Source organism: Pezoporus flaviventris, unplaced genomic scaffold (assembly GCF_033815535.1).
Source record: "Pezoporus flaviventris isolate CSIRO_AGI_PZ_B2104156 unplaced genomic scaffold, CSIRO_AGI_Pfla_v1 ptg000020l, whole genome shotgun sequence".
Taxonomy (NCBI): Eukaryota; Metazoa; Chordata; class Aves; order Psittaciformes; family Psittacidae; genus Pezoporus; species Pezoporus flaviventris.
In genome coordinates, this window is record NW_026892568.1 from 3,282,105 (window position 1) to 3,305,636 (window position 23,532).

The following is a 23,532-nucleotide window of genomic DNA, read 5'->3' on the forward strand; positions in this document are numbered from 1 at the left end:
AGTAATGAAAAACTCATTGCCGCAACAAACAGCAATATTGTTTTTCAGCATACCCACAGGCCAGTAACAAATGCAGAACAGTTACTAATACGGGAAATTTCTTGTGGAGAATACATAAAAATTCTTGAGGTTCTGTCTATTGCTATGCCTGTGGCCAAAATAAGCCAAACAAATCCCCTCTGCTGCTGGAAGAAGGTGGTAGCATATCCAGTTTGTGTAAGTTGAGAATTTCCCCCCATTTTAAGTGAGGTCAGGCACTACATGCAGGATTAGGAATGAATTTCTACCATGGGCAAGAAAGTTTACCTCAGTACTGCACTATTCTACAAAAATGGCTGGCCAAAGCTCTACAATACCTTTACACCATATTTATGTATTTGGGATATATCTATCAAAGGGTGCAGAGTTCACACCCAAAATACTCATCAGCATTTGTGTCAACTCTGTATCAACATTACCATGGTTACATTATTATTCCAACTTAACCTTCCTCATAGCCTATCATAATGCTGAGTACCAAAACAAGCCTGTGATCCAGTGTACACCTCCAGCCAAACAGGCTACTCTATCTCATGGCTTATTCCCCAACTGGTATTAGAGTCAATTGGGTAACTACAATAACAGCCTGGGTAAAAAGATGAAGCCAAACAGCAAAACTCAGCAACAAGGCCTCTCAGGGGCTTAAATAATCTTGCCTGGATTTCCGTACACTTAGAAAATGTAACAATTGACAGTTTCTTTCCAAATCTCATCTCTTTAGATGAGTCGGTCGCTTTTGGAGCAAGAACTGTTCCACTCTAAACACAGCTCAGCAGCAGTCCCTGTGCCTGGTAGCCCCGGTACACACAGCTCCGAAACCTGCCCAGGCTCTGCAAGGACAACATGGAATGGGAAGAAATGATCTCTGTGTTCCACCGAGCTTAGGATGAACGTCAACAGCTTCTTCTTGGCATGCAACCACTCGACAGAAACTGCATTTCTCTGTGTCCTTATTCCAGACAGGGCCTCTGTGTCGCTGACAGACAGAAGGTCAAATAGCCCATATCTCTTCTGAGTTTTTAATCTCAATTTCACGTTGTTATTGCAGCTGCTGGAGACAGTGTAGCATAAATCCCTCCGGAGTAATTCCTAGATACTCTCTTGTAGGCTGGCCTACTTTTTCACCCTGTTCAGTTACAAATTGCTTATTGCAGCCCAGATGTGTGACAGCACTGCAAAAGCCTGCCTCCACCCAGACAAATACATGCAGCATGTAAAAAGCCCCCAAACCCACACTGATTCTTCTTCAGCTTCTAAGAATAGACAAGATGATCAAGATGTAATTTTTAGCTCTCTGAGCCCAGCTGAGTAAGATGGTTTAATTTTAAACAGCTCCATTGCCTCTGATAGAGGACAGTGCCACAGTCCCCACCACACAGAACCTCGCTGCGGCAGCATCCCACAGTGGGAGGCAGGTCTCAACGCTGCAGGGAAAACCAAATTCCACGTGGTTTTAAGGGATTTTGGACAGTGCAAGGGCTGGGCATGAAATGCAGGAAGGAGGAAGTGGGGAAGGTGTCCTTGAGCTTTCACAACCAGGAAAAGAACTGGGCAAGTCCATGAATTGCATGGGTCACTTTGGTGGCAATTCTTGAGGCTACTAACATAATGTATTTGAACCCCAAAGTATCGTGGGCACCATAGTGGCAAAATGATTCCTGTAAGATTTCACCTGTGGAGGAATTTACGTAAGTGGGAAAACTGCTCACAGTATGTGCAGCTCTTTTGTTCTGAACAACAGGAGAAGCTGCCTCCAAAAATCCACTGCTCTCAGCCTGGTCAGAGAGGCTGGAAGGTGGAAAAGAAACAGTCAAATCCTTTTTGTTTGCTTGTGCAATGAGGGGTTTTGCTGGTAGTGTTTAGCTGGAACATCTCTTTGTGGTTGAATTTCTCTCTGGAGTTTCATAACCTGGAATCTTGGCTTTATCAACTGGCTTTTACAGGTCTACACAGAATTTTCTTCTGATGGAAAAAGCCCTCACCAGATAAACCTATTTAAACCAATGCTTTTTACTCCAAAAAAAGATTCCGGTATTTCAATTTCACAGCCTTCCCACTGAAAATATTCCAAGAAGAACAATCTATGTCCAAAAATCTCCCATAAATGCAGCACAAATTTCCCCAAGCAACAAGAAAAAGAAAAAAAATGAAGCAGAATAGGAAATAAAGAAGCAAGAACAAAGAAAGAAAGAGCCAGTGTGAAGTTTGTGAACTGAAGGGCCCAGATACCTTCTTGTCACACAAGTGTCAAGAAATGTGCCAAACACTATATGCACTGCTTCTTATGTAGATACTGTCATTATGGATATTCTGGTATTCCCCAAAGGCCATAGATCACAGTGAAGTTCACCACCCTCCAACAGAGAAGTTGTGTTTCTTTCATGGGAGTACAGCACAGTGAGTCCTGTCATAGCATTTCTTTTGCTTATGTTGTTAAGAATGCTGCATTGAAGACACACCACAAATTGTAGGGGACAGCAAACAAAAGGCAAAAAGGACTAAACCACAGTCATGCTTTACCTGAGGGATTAAATCCATAGGGATGTGACTTCCTCGATAGAAAGAGATCAGCTTTTAGCCTTCAGTCATTTCACAGCCTCTACCCAAAGACTGAGCCACAGCCTAAATTGGTTTACCCATGGAGAGACAAGGACGGGAGGAATATTTTGCCATGGCAACTGACAATTACAGAAAAACCACCCCCAAAAAACTGTGCTCAGTCACAAAATCAGCAGATAAAAGGCTTGAAGACAATGCCTCAAGAAGAAAAAATAGGGATGAGGCAGAAAATGTCTGTTAAACAGAGGTTCTGACAAAGAGATTGGTGACAGACTTTAAAATGGTGAAGCTTGAAGGCCTCATGAAACCCTACCTGGGCCACACAGCAGAAATAAATACTCAAAGAAGAGTCACAGATAACAATCAGTGCACGAGGTGACTTTCCTATAGATGCCTGGAAGGACACTACAGTTGGAACTTCATCTCAGAGTCACAGCAAGGACACTGAACCATGCAGTCACCTTTCACCAGTTTAAACCACCCAATACAGCCCTAAGAAATGGTCAGTTTTGACTCAGACTTTTCCCTGTGGAAAGTGAACAATGTTTTGCCCTTCACTCATTCAAGCTTCTATTACAGGAGGCCAGGAGTTCACCTGCAAGAGCAGGCGTTTAAATATAAACCAGCTAACTGGCATCATTTGCCCAAACCCACTGACATACACAAGTTCAACTCCGCTTCCTAACCCCTGAAAGACAGCACCATCTGAATAGACACCACTGCACTGGGATACTCCATTCTGAGGACACTCCCAGGCTTGGGCAGTCTGCTGCTGGCTTCTGAGAGTGGGATTGCACTTGGGGTGCTGTGGCAAGAGCTGGGTGGGAAAACCTTTCTCCCAGCCTGGGGGCTCTTGGATTTCAAAACACTTTCTTGGCCCAGCTTAGGATGAAAAGATCAAAACCTTGGACTTTTCTGAAAGGAAAATCCAGATCACGTTATGAGAAGGGCATCGTGACACAAAGCAGTATTTTTTGACTGTGTTTCACTGCTTTTGTATTATTTTATGCACGTTTTCTACAACAACTGAGCAAAAATAAGTGAGGGAAAGGGTTCTTTCCCCTTTAAAAATGTCAGGTGTGATGTGCCCCAAATCAAAAATCCAAACTGGGTTTGAAAAAAGAAATAATAATCCTCAATCACTTTTTTTTTGCTGGTTTGGAGGAGTCGGCATTCGTTTTGTTGGAAGATGCCTACTTTGCCCTAAGTGCAAAACTGCCCATTCTCTGCAGAGCAGCTCTTCAGGGCAGCATTTCCTAATCAGCTCGAGCAGCCCGAGAGGAAGGTTATTTTTATGCAGGTGTTTTGTACCAAGGACACTTATTTTTGCATGCATGCACAAACATAAAAACCAGAATTCAGAATATTGCCAGGCAATTTCCATGTAAATTAGTCCCAAACAGGAGCACGCTGAGCTCTTCATTGCTCTGGGTAATTGTTCACTGGGGGATTCTCAGCAGTTGTAGTTAATGTTGCTTTCTGATGCTTGGAAAAAATGAATTGCTGAGAGTGTTGCCCTTAGAGGCTCCAATAAACTTCTCATCAGTGCAGACACTGTATTGCCTGTGTATAATCCTATCTCATCCTACCAAGGAACATGGACTTGTTTCTTTCTGTAACTGCATGGCTTTTCTTCCCTGTGCTGTGAGGGATTTGGGCAACAACCACCTCAGGAACAACCCAAAGTGCTGCCCAACTCCTGCCAGGGTTTAAGAAGTCTTCCTACTGATTTTAGCAGGGACTGGGGTCAATCCTTAGGCTGGGCCTCCCAAAAGGCCATCCCTGGAGATGCCAAGCATCATCAATTCCCAGGGGATACAGCAGAATCTGAGGGGAAGGTGAATCTGGCAGATTTAGGAGCACCAAATATAAACCAGACTTTTAGATTAGACGAGGGAAACCAGGGAAGCTTCTGCTTGCCCTGGCATGGCCAAGAGAGAGGCTTGAGCCAGAACATTCCCCAGTTGGAGTACTGAGGGGCACACACATCCCATGTTTCAACTGTAGCAGGAATGAAGATGCAGCAGCTTTCCCAGCTTCTTCAGGGGAGACATGAGATGAGCTGCTCATAATCCCAGTGTGGGTGCCACAGTGACAGCAGGACACAAGAGCCCACCAGCAGCTTGGTAAGGGAAGCAATCTGCAAACATGCACTGTGCTGATTGCTGTGTAACATAAACACCCCCAGAGCCTAAGCTCAGGGAGGGAATTCTTCACATGCAAAGCAGACACTGAGCATCTGCAGGGCTGAAAACACAGTGGGAGCCAAGAATGACTGCAAGAGTGTGGGTGGCGGGGAAAACTGGAGGCTGATAAGAAACAGGGAAAATAAACCCTTTAATTTGTTGTGCTTAATATTGTTTCTCTTTACTGCAAAAACTACCTTTTTTCAAAACTACCTGTTTTGCCTCTGCTAACATAGGAGTGTTGCTGCGAATGCTACTACAAAAGGCAGCAGGAAAGATGTCTTTTTCATTAACAGTTAGGCAACACTGGGGTTTAATGTTACAAATAGCATCAAGAAAACCCTCCTGACAAATGAGGCCAAGCATTCTGCCCAAGAACACTGGCAATACATGTATAAGATGAAAGATACAAACCATCCTGGTTACAGACTCTCCAAAGTTTCCCCACTAGATCGGACATCCACCACTCACACTGCTTCACCTTCACTGCTGGTGTGTCTGCTGAAAGGGATGTTCTCAGTGAAAAAGAGAACTTCATTTGAGGTGGGATATGGGAATACTAAGAAGAGAACTGCAAGTTTGCATTCAATAAAATATTCAATGCTTTCCTGAGCTTTGCTTTTTAACACATAGCAAGACACAGCACAACCAGAGATAACAACTGCAATTCCAGGTTGGCAAAAGAGAGCTATGCAAATGGCCCTTCACCTTTCCTCAGTCTCAGGCTTCTTAAACAGCCTAATGAAAACCCCATTTGGATCACAGCCTTTTCCCAGGGCAGAAAGCCCCTCTGCTCAGAGACAGGTATTAGCTGATATCCTCAAGCAACTAGTGGGAAAAAACCCTTTTCTTCAGAAGCCGGGGGGGTCTCCCAATTGCTACTGAAATCTTTTCAAAGCAGCAGCTCGGCCCCAGCTCCATCCCAGAGGCAAACATCATGTATTTGTCATGTCTCAACTACTTTTCTGCTGTTCATACAATGTAATTAATCGCTTGGCAGGCAAACACAGGACTGAAAAGGCAGCTCATTTTCTAACATGCAGCAATCCTGTACCCTGCTAAGAGGCAGATTTACTCTCCAAGTTACAGGTGAGAGCAGCAAATAAATGGAAAGCAGCAACTCAATACAGCACCAATTAGTAAGAAACAAAACAGCCTTGTTTAAAACAAAGACCCGGCTATTATTGTATCTTACAACATGCTCTTCCACTGGGTTTGCACGTATGGCATTTGGTGATCAATTTCAGATGAAAAGGCAATTACTCACACGTAAATACATAGTCTGTCACTTCACAAGCAGCTACTCAAATAGGTCCCCTGCTACCTGGCAGCGAGAGGCTTCATCTGTCATTCAACCTTCTTTTCTGTTATCTCCCCAGGTGATCTAGATTCAGGCTCCCTTCAAATCTGAACACCCAAAACACACCAGGTGAAGAGCTGAAAATCCAGCTTATACTTAGATGCTCAGACAGAAGAGCACCTAGACCCAGGTCACTGCTTCTCAGGGCCTGCAATGCAAATCTTGGCCAGGGAGCTGCAGATGCAGCCAGCCTAAATCCTTCTGAGCCCTGTGGCTAGTGCTCGCAGCTGGATAGGTGTTTGGGAAGGCCCAGAGCACTAGCCATTTGAAATGCTAAACCCAGGCACTTTGCTTTGTTCAAGCAGGCTGAATCTAGGTCTGGGTTTTCATACACATACTTCAGCTGTGGACTTCCTCTTGGTTCCTATCTCCAAAAGGCCATCAAAGAGCTCTGAAGCGCTACCAGATGCTTGCCACAAAGCAAATCCTGCATGCTGGACTAGGGAGACTTGCGTCTTCCTTCAAACTGGAGCCAAAACAAGAGCTGAGGCCATAGCAGGAAACACTGTGAAAGGAATTCAGGATTCATAAATTGGCTTCTGGCAAATTCAGAGCTTTTCTATTATCTCTCTATAGGCTGCAAGAGACAGAAATTATAAACAGCACTTGACTGAAGCACTGCCTCAAATGCAGCACAATACAGACCTTAACCAGATCAGCACACTCTGAATTCACAGAGAAAGCAGGTCCTAGAGCTGAGATGCTCTACAGCTGCTAACTGGAATCCCATGCTCCTTAGTCTCTCTAGACCAGCTTTCTCTGATCTAAGAGAAAACACCCTTGCAGCTTGAAGTCAGTGGGAGACTTCCCACTGATCTCAGAGTCCTGTAGTAACCAAGTGCTACTCTTTGCTTTCCGTGTATCACACTGTAACAGATTTGAGCTCAAAAGAATAGCTCTGCATCCACCCAAAATACCACTGACACAGCCTCTCATTAGAGACCATTAGAAACCTCCCATGGAATTGTCTTTGCATTTTAATTTGCATAAACAATAGGATTTTTTTCCTCCTTTTTAGACATTACCAGCTTGCCAGCTTTTGTTCTTGTTTACACTGAAGGACAATAAAAAGGAAAAGCAGACCATTTAGAAAATGTCAAATGAAATGCCCCAAGCTCCTGGTACCAGGGGATTTTATGGATCAATTTAAATTAATTGCATCCAGTTGATTGCAGTTAAAGGCTGGAGGCTTGGCATGTTTTTCTTACCCATTTGACTCAACATACCTAAACAGCTGATTCAGTTCAGTACCTTACCATGGCTCCTGTCACTTCATCCCACTTCTTGGCATTCCCTTCACCTCTTTAGGTTTCTACATTTGGGCTTTGGAAAGCTACAATACAGGGACTGGGCACTGGGGAGGGGAAGTAAAAGTGAAAGCAGAGGACAGGGGAAATAACACATGACAAGGATAAATCTCCTCTTCCTCTCCACATCACAGTATGAATACCGAGACAGCGGCAGCACAACAGTGAACCAGCTCGGTACCTGCCTTTGTGTTCCATCCCCTTGGGTGGAATCAAAAAGATGCATTCCCTTTAAAAATACCTATTTGTGCCATCACAGCAGATGGATCCTGCTGCTGCCTGAGACTTGACTGCAACTGAGAACTAGAGAGACACATAAAAGACATACTGGGATGAAAATCAGATTAGACAGGCAACTACCATCCATGCTATTGGGAGCTACCTATAAACTTGACTACATCACCAGTAGTGATGATCACCAGGGATTCACACTCACTAAGGCCAGGGAGATGCAAGGAGAGCTCATATGTTTTTAATATGTGCTTCCTCGGGAACAGGGAACAAATGTCATCAATGGTAATAACCCACACCCACTTGGGCCTCAGTTCTCCGTTTCATCACATTACAAACTCCTACTTTCCGCCATAGCAGCGGATCCTTAAAGCAAGTGCAGTGCTTGTTCACAGCCTTCTCGCAGTCTTCAACTGACATCTAGCGAACAGTTTCTAAACTGCACCTGAAAGACCTGGAGATTGTAGGGGAAACGATCCCCTCTGGAAGGCAGCTGGGCAGAGGAGCCCTGGGGTAAGCGCGTGGTGGACAACAATGTGCACCGTTTTCTGTCCTCTCCCCATCATGATAACTCATCTCCCTGTGGGCAGGTGGGGAAGAACCTGGTTCTGCTCAGAGGCTGTACAAATGCTGTGTTGGCTCAACCAAAGTGGGCTGGACATGACTGCAACGGTGCTGTTGCCCACAGCCTCTACAGGGGGGCTGGTGGACGTCACAAGTCCTACCAAGAACTGATCAGCAAGGCTTCCACCAAAGCCCTGCCACATCGACTCCTTCTGAACAGGGTCACTCTCTGCCCCCTTCCTCTTCCAGAGGCACAAATCCAGAACTCTAACACTGCTGTCAGGACTAGCAACTACAACTCTCCTCCCCCTGGCTCTCCTGGTTGGTACGTGCCAGGAGTGGTACAGTTTGCAGTCACCTCACAGTTTGCCTTCAACCACTCTCTGCAGCACATCCTTGGGTGAAAGCAGATGTGAGGAATCCCTGAGGAACAAAGACCCAACGACCATGTTGCCTGCCTCCAAAAGACTGCCAGAACCTGCCTGCTGTGTCTGCATAGTAACAGGGGAACATCTAGTATCTGCAGAGGCTGCTTGCCGTTTTATAGCCTCTATCATCTTATTGCAAAACTGGGAGTTTGGTTTATGACATCTATTAAGGTAACCAAGTAACAGCATGGTGGGTAGCTATGTCATCAGTTACAACAAAAATAAGGTTTTAAAAACAAAGCAGGGTGATGGTGGTGCCAGCTTGCCACAGCCCAGGTACTGACACCAGCCTGTCATTTCCAGCAAGCAAAAGGAGCCAATTAACCCAGACAACTCTTCCTGATTAAGGAAGTGTATGACCAGATTCTGTGCTCCTGTTTGTAGTCATAGAGGGCTCCTTCCACCTTCTGCGGCGAGGAGAAGGAAATGTCTCTTTACTTTCTGTATGGACAGTGGAAACCATTTTGTGTAACACCATGAAGTGCTGCAACACCAGCATGCTTATCACATGTCTTTCCTCAATACACAAGTATTGTTCTCACACTTCATCACCTTTCATCACTTGCTTTCCCTACTGATTTCAGGATCACTTGCAGTCTCATAACTGCACTGGCAGGCAATCTTTATCTGAACTGTACCTTTAACCTTAGGAGTTTACGTGGGTGGAGGTGATCAAAACCAAGTAAAATGAATGAGAAATAGATGCTTACAGGAAAACTTAACATTCTCCTGCTTGTTAGACTGCACAGACACTGTCAAATTAAGGATATAGATGAAGAAAATACCGTTTGAAAATACCCCATTCCCAACAGTCAAAATAAGATCAAGGTACCAAAGGTGCATTGCTTCTGCTTCCAAACAGCTGTTGCATCTTTGTTCATTATCTGCAGAAGGTCTCTGAGGACTTGTTCACCTACAAAGTTTGACTGATTTAATTAGATACAAATCAGTGTTTTCCACACGTGTGGTGCCAGTGAGCCTGTATGCAACATCTCCCTTCACAGCCAAGTGAATGCTGAGGCTTGTAAGAGGAATGCTATCCAAATCCTAAATACTCTCATAACAGCTGACAGCTACCCTGTGTTTAATGCAGCTTATACCAGTATATAGAAGGCTTGACAAGCACGAACCTGGGAAGGAAGAGTCAATAGGCCAGGTACAACAGCAGCATTCACAATGACCCAGCTACACATCACACCAGAGGCTTCCTCAGGTTGCTTAACGTAAGACAGAATAAGTGCTTCTCTTACCTGGTAGTAGTAATCATCATAGTGCGGTTCGTAGTGTTGAGGCTCAGAGTTTTCAGAAGACAGGACATCTTTCAGTAACTCTTCACAGCCTGGCAAAGAGAAACGAGAGCAACTGGTCAGGTCTTCCCGGAGACTGTATGGACTTGCAGCCTTAGCATGAACCGGTGTCTACTGCACATTAGTGTCTGTGAAGCTGCTTCAGATTTTCTCTGGTCTGAGTGACGAAGGGGCAATACCTAAGCGTCACAAATTCCTCTTCCAAAAGAGCTCTGTCACAGAGCATACATCTCTGGCAAGCAAATATCTATGCACTGCAAGTGGAGATTTTCAGCCTCTGTGTTCGCTTTTTTTAACAACCACATTAACAGCTGGAGAAATCAATGTCTGTGCTTCCCTCAGTCTTTCTCTCAGAAACACTGAACTCACTGAATGAAACTCACTCTCAGAAACACTGAACTCACTGAATGAAACTCACTCTCAGAAACACTGAACTCAACAAATGCCTCATTCCCCATTAATTACCAGCCACTGCACTTGGCATATTGGGCTGCAGAAGGCAGTAATATCAGGCCAGGTTAGTTTAGAACAACCAGCTTACAGCCTGGAGCCTACACTGTTGAAACCTTCTCAGCATGTGCTACACACTATCCTACTTGGAAGTTGCAACTATCCAGAAGTATTTCTCTTTTCCATTCCATCACCAATGCAATGGATTTGGCTGTGACATTACACACTGATACTCAGTCATGAGGCAGGTGAGCAGAAGAAATAGAGTAATGTAAGCAAGTGTGAACTACACAGGTTTATGCTGGTAGTTGATCTTCTCTCCTGGTTTTAAAATAAAGGCATAACATCTGTAGGGTGAAGATACCTTGTGGTTATGGAGGAAGTCCCTTACAAAGGAAAGGAAGAGTTAGAAGAACAGAAAAGGTGACCAGATGGAGGAAGCTGAACATGGGAGATGGATATGTTGTCCCTGTCTCCCACACACATGCATACATTAGAGACAGCACAGGGTGAATGAAACAACCCGTAAGATCTCAGGAGTGTCTGCTCTGCAAAGGTGACTTTCTGATGGGAAGATGTTTGAGTGTGCAGCAACCGGTGTGCCCTGTGGGAGAGGTTTGCTTAGCATGCAAGCTGGTATATAACAGCTTGAATCTCTTCGTCCTGCAGGGAAGATTTGCATGTTGTTATATTCCCATAAAAAAGGGAAGAAGAGAAGGAAATGTGGAGAAGCCATTTGCCTCCGAGATTATTACTACACATCATTGCTATCTTGTGAACAGCTGACCCTGTTCCAACATCCATCAAATCAATGGAAAGATGATCACTGGCTTCAAGAATCTTAGGACAGTGCCATTGGTTTTATTCCCATTAAGAACTGTGTTTAAAGAATAAATTCTCTGTTGCTCTTCTTCTCTGTGAAGGCACAAATCAGAATCTCTTGACTCTGGAGGACTGTGGTGCTGGTCTTTTCTTTGGGCTACCCCTAACCACCAGGACGATGAGTTTTAGCACCCTGTTGGGAAATGCATCAGCTTTCTTACTCGGTGTTTTTCTGCAACAGGGCTAATATATCTGACCTTTCAATCCACTTAGCTAAATGATAACTTGAATTTTCTAATTACTCCAAGAGGTTTACAAAAAGGGCATAATACAAAGAAAGAACATTGGAGTGTCTCGAATACTGTTCACATCTCTTATTACCAGTAGACATTTTGGCTTGCAGCCTGGGAAATGCCAGTGAGGTGAATGAGTGTGTAACAGTCCAGACACAAAGCAACAAAAGATCAAGGTTTACTCTGGCAAATCTCATATGGAAATGTTATGGTTTGTACAGGGAGCAGCCTAGTCTGGCACACATGGTGCTCTCTGCTACCGGTACCACCCTTGAGAAGAACCGTGCTTGCCTAGGCCTGCAGAACTGCCATGGTGAATATTTCAAGCTGCGCAGCAGCATGTACCCGAGGCTAGGATCTGCCCATAAATAACCCATCTCAAATAAGCATAGGAATACTTCCTGGCTTCTTTAAGGACCTCCTGCACTAAGATGTCCCATTATTGCTACAACTTCATTTTCCAGGAAACTGTAAAACTGAAAGCCACTTACATGCCTGATTACATATTTCATTTGATGTCTGCCTGTATCATAAGACATTAATGTGCTCGATGTTCTCTCTGCCTTGCTATGGTTGGGAACATTTCCTCATCTACATTTTTAGGCAGTGCTTGGCAAGGAGACCAGGCTGCACCGCAGTGCTAGTGAGGCAGTGGGTAGAGGCAAAGAGCTAACCCAGGAAGAGTTTCAAGTCCTTGTGTATTTAGTGCTGAAGCTGCACAAAAGGATGCCCCTTATGGAGAAGCGCTCTGCTAAAGGGCTGATTTATATAATGTGCATTATATAAATATATAATATGATTATATAATAATTAAATTATATTTGTGTGCATTATATAAATCACTGTGCAGGGTGACGCAGGTCAGGAGCCATCTTATATCTGGAGAAAGAACTTAACTATCAGATCACAAACCGTGATCACAAAATGAGAGTGGCCAGAAGCTGCTGAATTTCCTTCTGTCCCTGGTCACAAGTCACCTGCTGCAGAGCAAGGATTCCAAGTAACACCAAAGCCACCAGGTCACTTGCACTTTCTTTTTGTGAAAATAGCCAGTTAAGATATTTCCTTTCGTGAAAATACCTGCCCAAGACTTGTAAAGAAGCAGGACAGAACCATCTTGAGTCTAAGCAAAGAAGAAAGTGTTTTACAAGTCACTGAAGGGGAAGACATGAACCTTTAGCTTTTTCAGTCCCCTCAGGGTGCCAGGCCTGGCTTCTCTTAAGAGATGATTCTACAGCTTTCCTTTCAGTTTTGTGTAAGAAAACCACTCTCACCCCCTAACAGTCAATTTGCAGACAGTCATTGTGGCCACAAATACACACAACTGTAGCAAAGCCATTTCCTGCAAATGCTCCAAGAGGCAGACTTAACCCATAGTGCATCAGGCAATTTTCACAGGCAATTAAGCAATTTTAATACTGTAGGAAATCAAATCTGGTTAGCTAATAGAATGGAGTTGGTTCCTGGCATTTTTCCTAAGAGCAATAGTTTTTCACTTTATCTACCCTTGCATCTTTAATGGTGTATTAAGACTCATTTATGGTTCCGGGCTGTATTTAGTAAAATTTAGTTGAGTCTTAGAAAACTCTGAAGTACTTTTAAGAGTAACCAACTTCAGTTCATTAAACAGCTATAGTGTAATTTACAACAGGAGAGCTCAGCTTTTCACATTTACCTGACAGTCATTCTCCTTGGAGCCATCCCAACTATAGCACCTATCAGAAAGCTATTCTTAAAAGAAAGGACAGATGCATCAAATCACCTCCAGTTCTGGTGTGCTGTGAAGTTTGAGATCTACAGCTATGAGCTTAGATCATTAAGACTTTGAGGTTTTGTGTAGTGCTTGACTGAAATTCTCATGTGTTAAGTGTTGGTGTATATTACAAATCCTGGTGTATGGCAAACTCCCTATATGACTGCAATATCTGCCTCTTACCCCATACGGGATCTTCAGGGCAAAGCTGGTACAATACTATCCTCAGCTATGGGACTGAAATTAGATTTTAAAGTTAGTTAAAACACATGGCCAAAACTCAGCACTGTTTTTTTGAGAAATATGTTTTTTTGGAGCCTCTGATTGAAACCGTAAAGGCAAATTCAAAATAAATCTCCAGTTTCCATTTCCTGCTTTGGAAAACTTGGTTTTGAAAAGAAACCCCATTAAATTTCACCCTGTATTATTTTCATATGATTTCAAAGCCAGATAACCTGTCACAGTCTGAGCTTCCACAACAGCCAACTTCCCTTTCTGAACATTTCTTTAAAGCTTGGGGCAAATCTGCATTCTTGGAATTTCCATCAAAATTGCTTGGAACTCACAGAGAAATGCATCTACTTTTCAACTTTTATCTGCTCACATAAAGACTGCTTCTAGAAGCTTTCCAGCCAGCTGCAGTGATTAGATGCCTAAAGATCCAGGGAAGCAGAGACAGAATATGAAGGCACAGAACAATCTGTGTTACTGTTTTGAAGATTCAAAGGCTGCTATTGCTGCAGGTGGGAGAGTGTATAACAACTGCTCTTCTTTCACAGCACTAATGAATACGAAGGAGCTCCTACAACCTTCATTTTCAAATACGGTAACAGAGCATAACTTCAATTTCCTTATAACTTCTACAAGATGAAGAAAAGACGCTCTTGCTCCAGGAGGAGAACAGCTATATAAAGCACCAAGATTTGTTACTGCAGAAATGCTCTGTGCTCATGTGGCTCAGGCTCTCCCATCATGAAAGCCATTACGATCCAATTAGTACACAGTGCTCAGTGGTTTTCATGCTTAAAATCAGCTGTAAAGTCATAGTATATTTGCCTTTATGTTTTAATTCTATATTGATTTTGTTTGTGCTGCACCACCAAGGTCAGTAGGGGGAGCTCACCCTTTATCTGTCAGGGTTCGGTTTGCTTTTAAGCGAATATCAAAGCAGGGAGATTATCAAAAAGACAACAGAAACCTTAAAATAGAAGGAACAGGTCATACTTAATTAGATCCTGTTAACCATACCAAGAGCATTGCACAGCATATTAGAAACAACAGCTCCAGTCAAACCTCTAAGTATTACAAGTGCCAGAAAGCATTTACTGGATCAGTACAATAAATTCAAAAATAGTCATTGACTCCACTGAGCAAACAGTAATGGATCCCACACTGACCCTGCTGAAATCAATGGGAATTAAGCTTTTAAGTGGTGATGTGGCTGCTCTCAGAATCTCTGAGCAGTGTCACTTCTTGGGCTATACTGGCTTTGACTAGGTAAGAGGGTACAGGTGTTACTTCATGGCAATTGCTCTCCAGACAGATGCAGTTATTAGAAATAAAGCCATGCAGTGAGCAGGCAGAGAGGGCAGCTTCAGCAGGAGTAAAACCTTCATATCCTGGCACTCCAATGAAATTGCTGCAAAGCTTTAACTTTGATGGCAGAGCCTGTCCCTGGCTCTGTCAGAGCCTAATTGCGTGGGGAAAGCAGGCTAGACAGCAGGACTCAGCACAGATGCTGAGGCAAAGTTCTTTAATCCACAAAGGACCAGCAAAAAGAAGCAAAGCTTTGCATAATTAGAAAGCACCCTGCCTATCCAGTATTCCACCCCACAGACACAATGGGAATGTGTTCCTCCAATACATTTCTCCCCTCTAACATAGATCTATCTGCTTACTTAAGTCTTCTCCCATCACTTCCAAAGGTCCCCACTGATAGTGAGACTCCTCATCACAACCTTCCCCACAGCTCCTGCTACTCAGCAGTTGAAGAAGATTAATTGGCTTTTCCACCTGATAGTCCCAGCAGCTGCTGTGGAGGTACATGACTCATTTGTCATGAAGTTTATCCAGCTCAGAAGCTCTGAGGAGGAGACAAGACTTGATGTCCACTTGTGAAGGAACACAATGCTTTTCATTTGTACCATACGGGACTGAACAATGCCCTGCTCTATGGAAGAGAAAGACTAAGCTGCAGATTTCACATCCAGGACTTGGGGTTCCTCCTTGCAGTGAGAACTGCTACCAACAGAGCAGACACTGAACACTCCAATGCTTGTGATTTTTTAAGGTTCTGACATTAGGTTTTCACTAAGACCCATACTTGGATCTGAAATGCTCAAGTGACATCATGAGAGGTCAATTCTTCACCATTGAGATTTGAATCGACTGTTCTAGATGCTTCAAACCTCACATTAAAGAAATTCAAGGCACTGAACTACCAAAACCCCCATGATACTATATCACATCTGTGCAGCAAAAAATCTCTTCAGCATACTATAAAGGCAAGCATCTATGAAACAAATTAATTTGAAGTCTCATAAATGAGAAATATGGTGAGGCATTAGGACAGTAAAGCATGAGTCTGAACAATTGGCTTCCAGTACTATGAATAACACAGCTTCATATTCCATTACTAGAAAAAAAAACACTGGATTTATAGTAGATCTCATTTTGCTCTATTAATCTGATTGCCCCAAGCAACCGCAATAGGCTGAGATGTCAAAGAATCATATTTACAATCTGTTGCTGCCAAGACAAATTGCTTTTGTTTGATAATAAGCCTGTTACTACCCCTGGGACGTGGTTGCACTGTAAAGTGAGAGGTACCAACACGGTGGAGGCTTTCTATTGTGAAAGGCTGCCATATCCTTTCTGAACTTTAATGCAACCAACTTCATTTTAGCTGGCAGCTAAAGATCAATAAAACTGGCATGCAGAGAGGTAAGCACAGAACCACTTCTTCTAAAGGGGTGCTCAGAAAGCATGCCTAACAGTGTCTTATCAGAATCAGATACAACTGTTCCTGTGATGACACACGCTTGGCACTGACACTGTGTAAGTGCTGACAATGCTAATGATGTGCTAAGAGAGCTCGAGGTGATGCTGCAGAACGGGACGGGTTTCTCTCTTATCCACTTACATATACATACTAATAATCATCAAGCATTTGATGCCTACAGTATGTTCCATATAAGGCCTTTAAGCTATTCATAATCATGGGGTACAAGGTACTGCAGAGAGTTTGATTCAGTCATAACTTTGCAGGACTAGACTTTAGGATATGACTACATGAATCAGTTTGCACAAGGTGAGAAAGGATGAGGACTCTTAAGGCTCCTTCACTGGGGATACTGGCACAGAGATGTTCTTCTGGGTCACGTCCATCCCTTCCTGATCGTATTTTGTGCACTTGTGCAGACTGTGAATCACAGAGGACTACCAGATGATTTACAGAGCTAGTGTTTTATTTAACCCAGAACTCAGTTTGCTACATGAGTAGGAAGTGTCTGAACAGTAACATATAAACTTTCCTTCTGGGCTTTCTATTGCCTTCTCCTCCAACACATCAGTGTCACCTTGGAAGGTGTCTCCATGAACATGGACTGGGAGCAGCTTCTCACTGTAATTTTACATAATTATACACTTCAGTCCTTGGCTGCCATAAACTTTAATTAAAATTGCTGTGGTGTTATGTTCTTGCATTATTATGGCTTCATAATCATCTCACATTGTAGATGACTTTCCAGAGGCTTCCCCTGGAATCACACTATCATCACTGTGACATTCTCCCTGTCCCTGAAGTAAAGGCTCTGGGCTGTGACAGCACTTCGGCATTTTACTAAGGACATATTACGTGTCTGGAAAAGGACAGGCTGCATTGTTTTGCTCTGGGAAACTAGAAAAGTAATCAGCAGAAAAACAGCTAAAGTCCCTCTTCACTGCTTGCTTCATTACGCTTTGGGCTAAGCTGTTAAGCTTAAAAATGTCCACGTCTTCTGTCAAGGACTCTGTTTCCTTTCAAAGGAGATGGTTTGATCCACCTCATCTCTATCTGCAGGGCTTACAGAGCCAACCTGTAATTAACCTTCTTCACTCCAATACATGTCTGCAAGTACTTCAAAAACATGACTCAACTATACCTTGCAGATACCTCAAGAAGAGTATAACAGTCTTCAATTCCCTATTAGAGAAACTAAAGCCTCAGGGCTCTGTAACTTCCTTTGGTAAATCAACAGCAGAACCAGATGAGAACCTGGACATACCAGACTTTGGCACTAGCTGCTAACCAAAAAGATTCTCTTTCTTCAGCTACATTTAAATCACATTTGTTCTGAAGAAACAAATGGTAAACCAAGACTCAACAATGAAACAATGCTGCAGGAACTCCAGCATTGCTCACCAATGACATATGAGATACACAGAAAGAAAAATACACTGGCTCTGTTCCCAGAGTTACCCCACAAATAACCACAGTCAAAAGAGAGGATGTCTTTGATCATCACATTTTCTGCAACCAGAGAAACATGACTGGAACTGAAGTGGATTATTTTTAAGAAATATGTACATACCTTTGATAGCAAAAACTCCGTGACAGAAGTCCTTGAAATTGATTCTTCCCAAATCATTTGGGTCCAAGTACTTTGCCAGTTTTTCCACCTAAAGGAAAAGATCATAAAATACGTGTTGAGCTTGGTGTATCATCTGGTGCTCAGTTGGTCTGTACCTTCTACAGAAGACCCCAAATGGAAGAATACCTGTAACATTCACTTGAATCAGCTAACAAATCCTTCTGCAAAGAGAAATCACAATTTACAGTTGCATCACCTGGTGCTGAGTAAGGTGAATGCTCTGACCAAAATTTCTGCAGATGGGACATATTAATACTCTTTTTTGTGGATCTCAAGAACTTAACAAGGAGGGAATCTGTGACCCAGCCTCTCATCTTAAAGTACAGAATCTCCTTCCCTAGGAGCCCTTCCTGTGTATGCAGCTCATAGGAACTTCAAACCTTAGTGATCTCCATCCCCCTCATCGAAAGTTATTGGGAAAGGAGAAAGGACAAAAACATGCACAACCCACACAACCCACAGGAGCCTCATTCCCTGAAGAATCCAGACTAGAGAACACTCCCTGGGCACTTGGGATCAAACAAACCTTCCTTGCCACAGCACAGAATACAAGGTTTATACAGGGAATTAGAAATTAACAGCACAAAAAGCTTCGTGTGATAAGACAGAGAACAGTTCTGTTCTGTACATTATGTAAACAAGCAATGTACTTATTGCTTATAATTTCAGCTTCACAGTTTAGCCTTTCTGATCAACTACTTACCATAAATGAGATTACACTGAATTTAAACACAGGCACCAAACTGGCATTTGCCCTGAAGAAGGTCTGGCAGATTTTTTGGGGGAGTTTTGGGGAAGGGAGAGTAAAGCAGTCTCGACTGGAGAGGCTGTTGTGTGTTGTGCTGTCTAGAAGAAAGGGATAGAGAAACAAGTAGCTGAAGAATAAGGAGAGAGGCAGAACAGTCCAGGAGGCGGGCACAGTGCTGGTGCACTCCAGCTGGCTGCTCTCTGTGACAAATACACTGCATGACACTGTGTAAGTCCCCTTGTGTCCCTGTGCCTTTGCCTGATGCATGCAGCAGGTACCCACACTGAGGCAGAGGCAGCCTCTTGCTCCTCATAAGCTACAGCACAACTCTGACCTTGATCCGGGCCCTCCAGACACCCCGGAGTATAAACAAGATGACTGCAGGAGGCAGGCACGTAGGATGCTGCACAATCCCGGTGACTACAATGTGAGCTCAGATCTGTCAGTCTGAGCAGCAACAAAAGCCCAGCTGGAAAGATATGCAGCAAATGAATCCAGATGACCCAGTTTCTCAATTTTCTGGTGTGGTTTTTTCACACTCTAGCAAACCCCCAGCAGTTTCTTAAAGCCCTGCAGATAATGCACTAATGTCTGCTCATGACACTTCTTCCCTCAGATTCTCTCAGTGCTTATAAATTCCCCCTGTGCCAATAAAATGCCATGATCAGCCAAAGGCCTTATCTGGAATGAGCAAATCTGGATGACAAAATGACAGGATTTTTACTCACACACACAATTCTGTGTTGAACGAGAGAGGAATAATTTGATCCTTATACTGAATTCTTTCCCCTCTCCTTTTTGTAGGAACAACAAAATCAGCTCATGTATGCAGGGCAAATGAGGAGCTGTGGGGTGAGAGCAGAGCCCATGACAAGTTAGAAATATGGAAACTTTCTCATTGCAGAAGGCTTCAACAGCTCAAGTCCTGCAAGCCGGGCAGCAGAGCCCAGATGTCAGCTATCATGAAACTCAAGTTCAAATTCTACATCTGGTATCACAAGGGATTACTGCAGCCCCACTAATTTATAGCAGCAGAAGCCATGTTTCTGTTTCACAAGACACAGCCACTCTACCACAGACTGTAGTGTGCATTTAATGCACACAGACTAGCTGAAAATCCTTACTGAAACCAATTAAATAGAGACATGCTTGATACGGAAAAGCTGGGTCAGTGTTATCCCTGCTCACCTTCACTAACAGATATGTTACAGGAAGATGAAGCAGAGGTGGCAGAAATGCTTTTGTTCAAACTGGTTTTGGGTGTATTTAAAGCCATATAATCAAGCTGGCCACTGAGGCTGGAAGCAGCAAGATTTTACAGCTGAAAAATGTCCTTACTAAGAATGTAGTAGTAGCTAAAATACATGGCAGACGTGTCACCTCATGTAACTCAGCCTGGCTCCAGAGGCTTTGGTGAAGACCTTGGAGTGGCCACTAGCTGAGCAGCCATCCCCTCATGGATACTGTAATCAGGCACTGTAATCTCTGTTACAAGATCAGCCTGTAACTCTCTGACAAACAGCAAGCTCCCATCATTGTCATGTAAGCAAATACTATTTCAGATGCTTGCAGGGTTGTCTTAAAGAACCCCATTTCCTGTAGGTCTTTTGCTAAAAGGCAACAAATTGTGTTTCAGGTTTTAATGCACAGATTCCTGCAGTCAGCTAGGAAGCCTCTACACTATTTAATATTGTGCTCTAACACAGTAGTGTCACTGGGTGCTCCCAGTGAATCTGGCACATTGAGTTTATTTCTCAAAGGTGATGCAAGGATTTCAGTTTACCAGCTGCTCAGCCACATATAATTACATTTAAAAAAATCAAATTAAATCAGATGTTATATGCCTGAGGGTGTGTATTAGGGAGGAAGAGAGAATATGTTCACATTGAGGTATAAGCAACATCTTAACAGTAAATGAAATTATCACCTGAGCGAAGTGCTTCAGCCTCCAGTTTCCTCTAAATCTAATTTTGCAGGTTTTCAATTAGATTTTAGAATGCAAATAACTGACATCAGTGCAGGACATGAGGAAGGATTTACAGAACAACCTGATGCAATTAATGACACTAGGGCTCATATCTTCAGCCAGTGCTCCCAGCCCAGGTCATGGGCTACAATGATTTTGATCAACTAGATAGGTTTAGGTGGACACTTGCATAGAGTTTGTGCATTGATATACACACATGGATTGTAAATAATATATTTGCACATATTTGCACAGTTTCATGCCTGTAGTGCACTTGGCTATGTATTTTTACCAGGCAAGAAGCTCTTTCAGACCGAAGACATTACTTAAAATTAAGCTCAATTTCAAGCTGTGGCCAAATAAACTATGTCATCACAGCTACCCCTAAATCTTCTCTCCTGTCTATACTGTCAACCATCCTTCTACTCCACTTTGTAATGTCCTACCCTCCTCCTTCTCAGAAAGGGTTGACTCTCAGGAATTAATCAGAATTTGTAACATTTATTTATTGCCTTGGAGAATGTTAAGGGCTTGTCAGCCTCAGTGCCAGGCAGTCAGCAGCCCTGGGCTTGCAGCTCTGGCAGCCTGCTAGCACATGAGGAAGCAGCAGCCTTTCAGCCCCATCAATGCATATAAGAGCTCAATATTATAAGCCATCATGATGAGCTAGAGACAGTGCTTTGGGATGGGGATAAACGCTTCTCCCTTCACTGATGCACAGAGCAGTCCCCCACCATGTGGGACAGCACAAACAGGGTCTGGATTACACACCAGTTCTTCATTGTAGGACAGAAAAAGTTAGCTGCAGGCTCAATAATCAAGGTGGTTCTTTTGGCAGCTGCAAGGGACTCTCTCCTGAATCCTTCAGTAGACATCCAGTAGTCCCAGAGAGAAGACATAAATCATTTTTGCTTTGAGAAACAATCAGAGAAAACCAAACCCTGTGTCTATTGTTTAACGTGCTTGGATGAACAGATGTTTATCCTTTCAATGGAAGCATATTTCTCCATTGTAATAACAGGTCACTTCAGCCAAAGCATCTGCCTTCTCTCTGTTGGGCTTCCCAGCTATAAGGCTGCGCTGCAAAGAGGTGTTTCTGACACACAGAAGTAGGCTAGGAACACTTTAAAGAGTCTCTACAGTGAAAAGAAAGAGACAAAGTTCAGTGCAAAGAAACAATTTTGAAATCAAAACTGACCAATGCAGACATGCATATGAATGAGCAGGAATTAGGAGTACAAAACAGTGGACAACAAAGTGAGGCAGTGTGAAAGGTCCCCTCCTACCTCCTCCATCCACATGAGAGCACAGCTGTGTAAGCAGTACCTCGGAGCACGACCATACGCTCTACAGGACCAGGCATCTGAATGACTGTTAGGAGAAGGGAAAGTATTTTTGTGGCAGAGGGAGTGCAGAAAGAGGAGGGAAGAGGCCAGTGACTGGCAAACCTTGGAAGAGATTTATTGAAACTGATCTTTTCTTGCAAGGGAGTTCAATCCAGGGGTACCTCTCAGCCAAGGAACCCTCTCAGGATCCTGGCCATCGCTTGTGCTGATGCTGCCAAAAGAATTAGGTATTTTTTAATAGTAAAGATTTTCTGACTGGACTTGAATCCTGCTCCCATTTCCAGGCAAGGAGAAACTCAGATTTCTACTGACCTCACTTAATTTTCTTCAAAAACTGACCAGCACTGAAGAGATCTGGTTAACACAAAACAGATCCGTTAGATCTGGATGTAGTTCAGTTCTGAGGGACCCCACACTGGCTCCTCATGCTGCAATCTTACAGCAGGATCCATGTCACAGCCAGAAGATGCCATTTGAAATAAACAACTCGTCTCAGCAGTTCACCTTCATACTGCAGGAGTCTGTGAGCACGTCTCACCCTGAAGTGCAAGCAGGGAACATCTGGGATCTGTGAGGACGGCAAGACAAGAACTTGCAGGAAAGGCGCTGGTGTGCTGCAGCAGCGATGTTTGCACAGGATCTCCTGAAGCAGAAGCATTTGTGAGAAACCTCAAAAAACAGCAAGAGGAGATTAAATATGTTAATGCTGCAGGGTGGAATTAGAGATGTGCCATATGAGAGATGCACAGGCTAATGGGTGCTCAGGAGACCTATTAGTGTGGGATACCAGTGTCTCTGTTGGAATTTGGTAGGATTAGTCCTTCTCTGAAGCTATTTGGTGTTTGCATGCACAGACTGGAAGCAAATATAAAACCATGATGATGACATTTGCAGATGACAGGTTGATAAATAACAACAATGCCGACAGTCTCACACTCCTCTGAATAGCTTTGCAAGTGAAGCCCATACAGACAGAATATGTTTTAAGCACAGCCAGGCAATGTCACAAACCAGAAAAGAATACAAAAGAGAAGGAAAAGAAGTAGCAGATTTACTGAGATGAGGGCTGTCTTTTAATGAGCTGGGATTTATAGATCCAGGGGAGAGGAGTACAGCTTCTCTGTAATGTTCTGGCAATTCTGGGAAGCAGAGCAAGATGAGGGGATTTATTTTACATTGCATTAGAGAAACCAATGCTAACACAGTTGTGGTACCCACTTCCATAAGAGATGGTGAAGACCCAGACAGGTTGCAGAGAACTGACATAATATCCACATGCTATGGAAACAGCTTATGCAGCCAGACTTCGTTTTCTCTGTTTGATTTGGCAAGAGGGAGACAAAGTGGCAATATGCATCTTCTTTCAAATATGAACTAAGTCCATGGAGCCCTGATCCAATGGGAGAAAAATATCCCCCAGTTACCCAGGTGAAGAAAAAAAAGTCCATGACACAGCATTTTGCTGAGTGTGTGAAATTGCATCAATGAATTGTAAAGCCACAGAAAGGAAGAGGTGGTTTCAGAGGCACTGCAGGTGGTTGA

General features: G+C 43.4%; 1 protein-coding gene across 3 annotated transcripts in view; it reads right to left on the reverse strand.

Moving 5' to 3' along the window:
- Positions 1 to 23,532, reverse strand: part of RAB11FIP4 (RAB11 family interacting protein 4) — a 116,011-nt gene that overhangs the window by 59,205 nt on the left and 33,274 nt on the right. For 2 of the 3 annotated variants that reach the window (XM_061455365.1, XM_061455364.1), the window contains exons 2-3: positions 17,871 to 17,958; positions 9,925 to 10,013 (exon numbers count right to left, since the gene is read on the reverse strand). In XM_061455365.1, the coding sequence (XP_061311349.1) occupies positions 9,925 to 10,013; positions 17,871 to 17,958 (177 nt within the window). Of the gene's footprint in view, positions 1 to 7,370; positions 7,393 to 9,924; positions 10,014 to 17,870; positions 17,959 to 23,532 lie in introns of those variants that run through there. The other variant, XM_061455367.1, reaches the window with a different exon arrangement.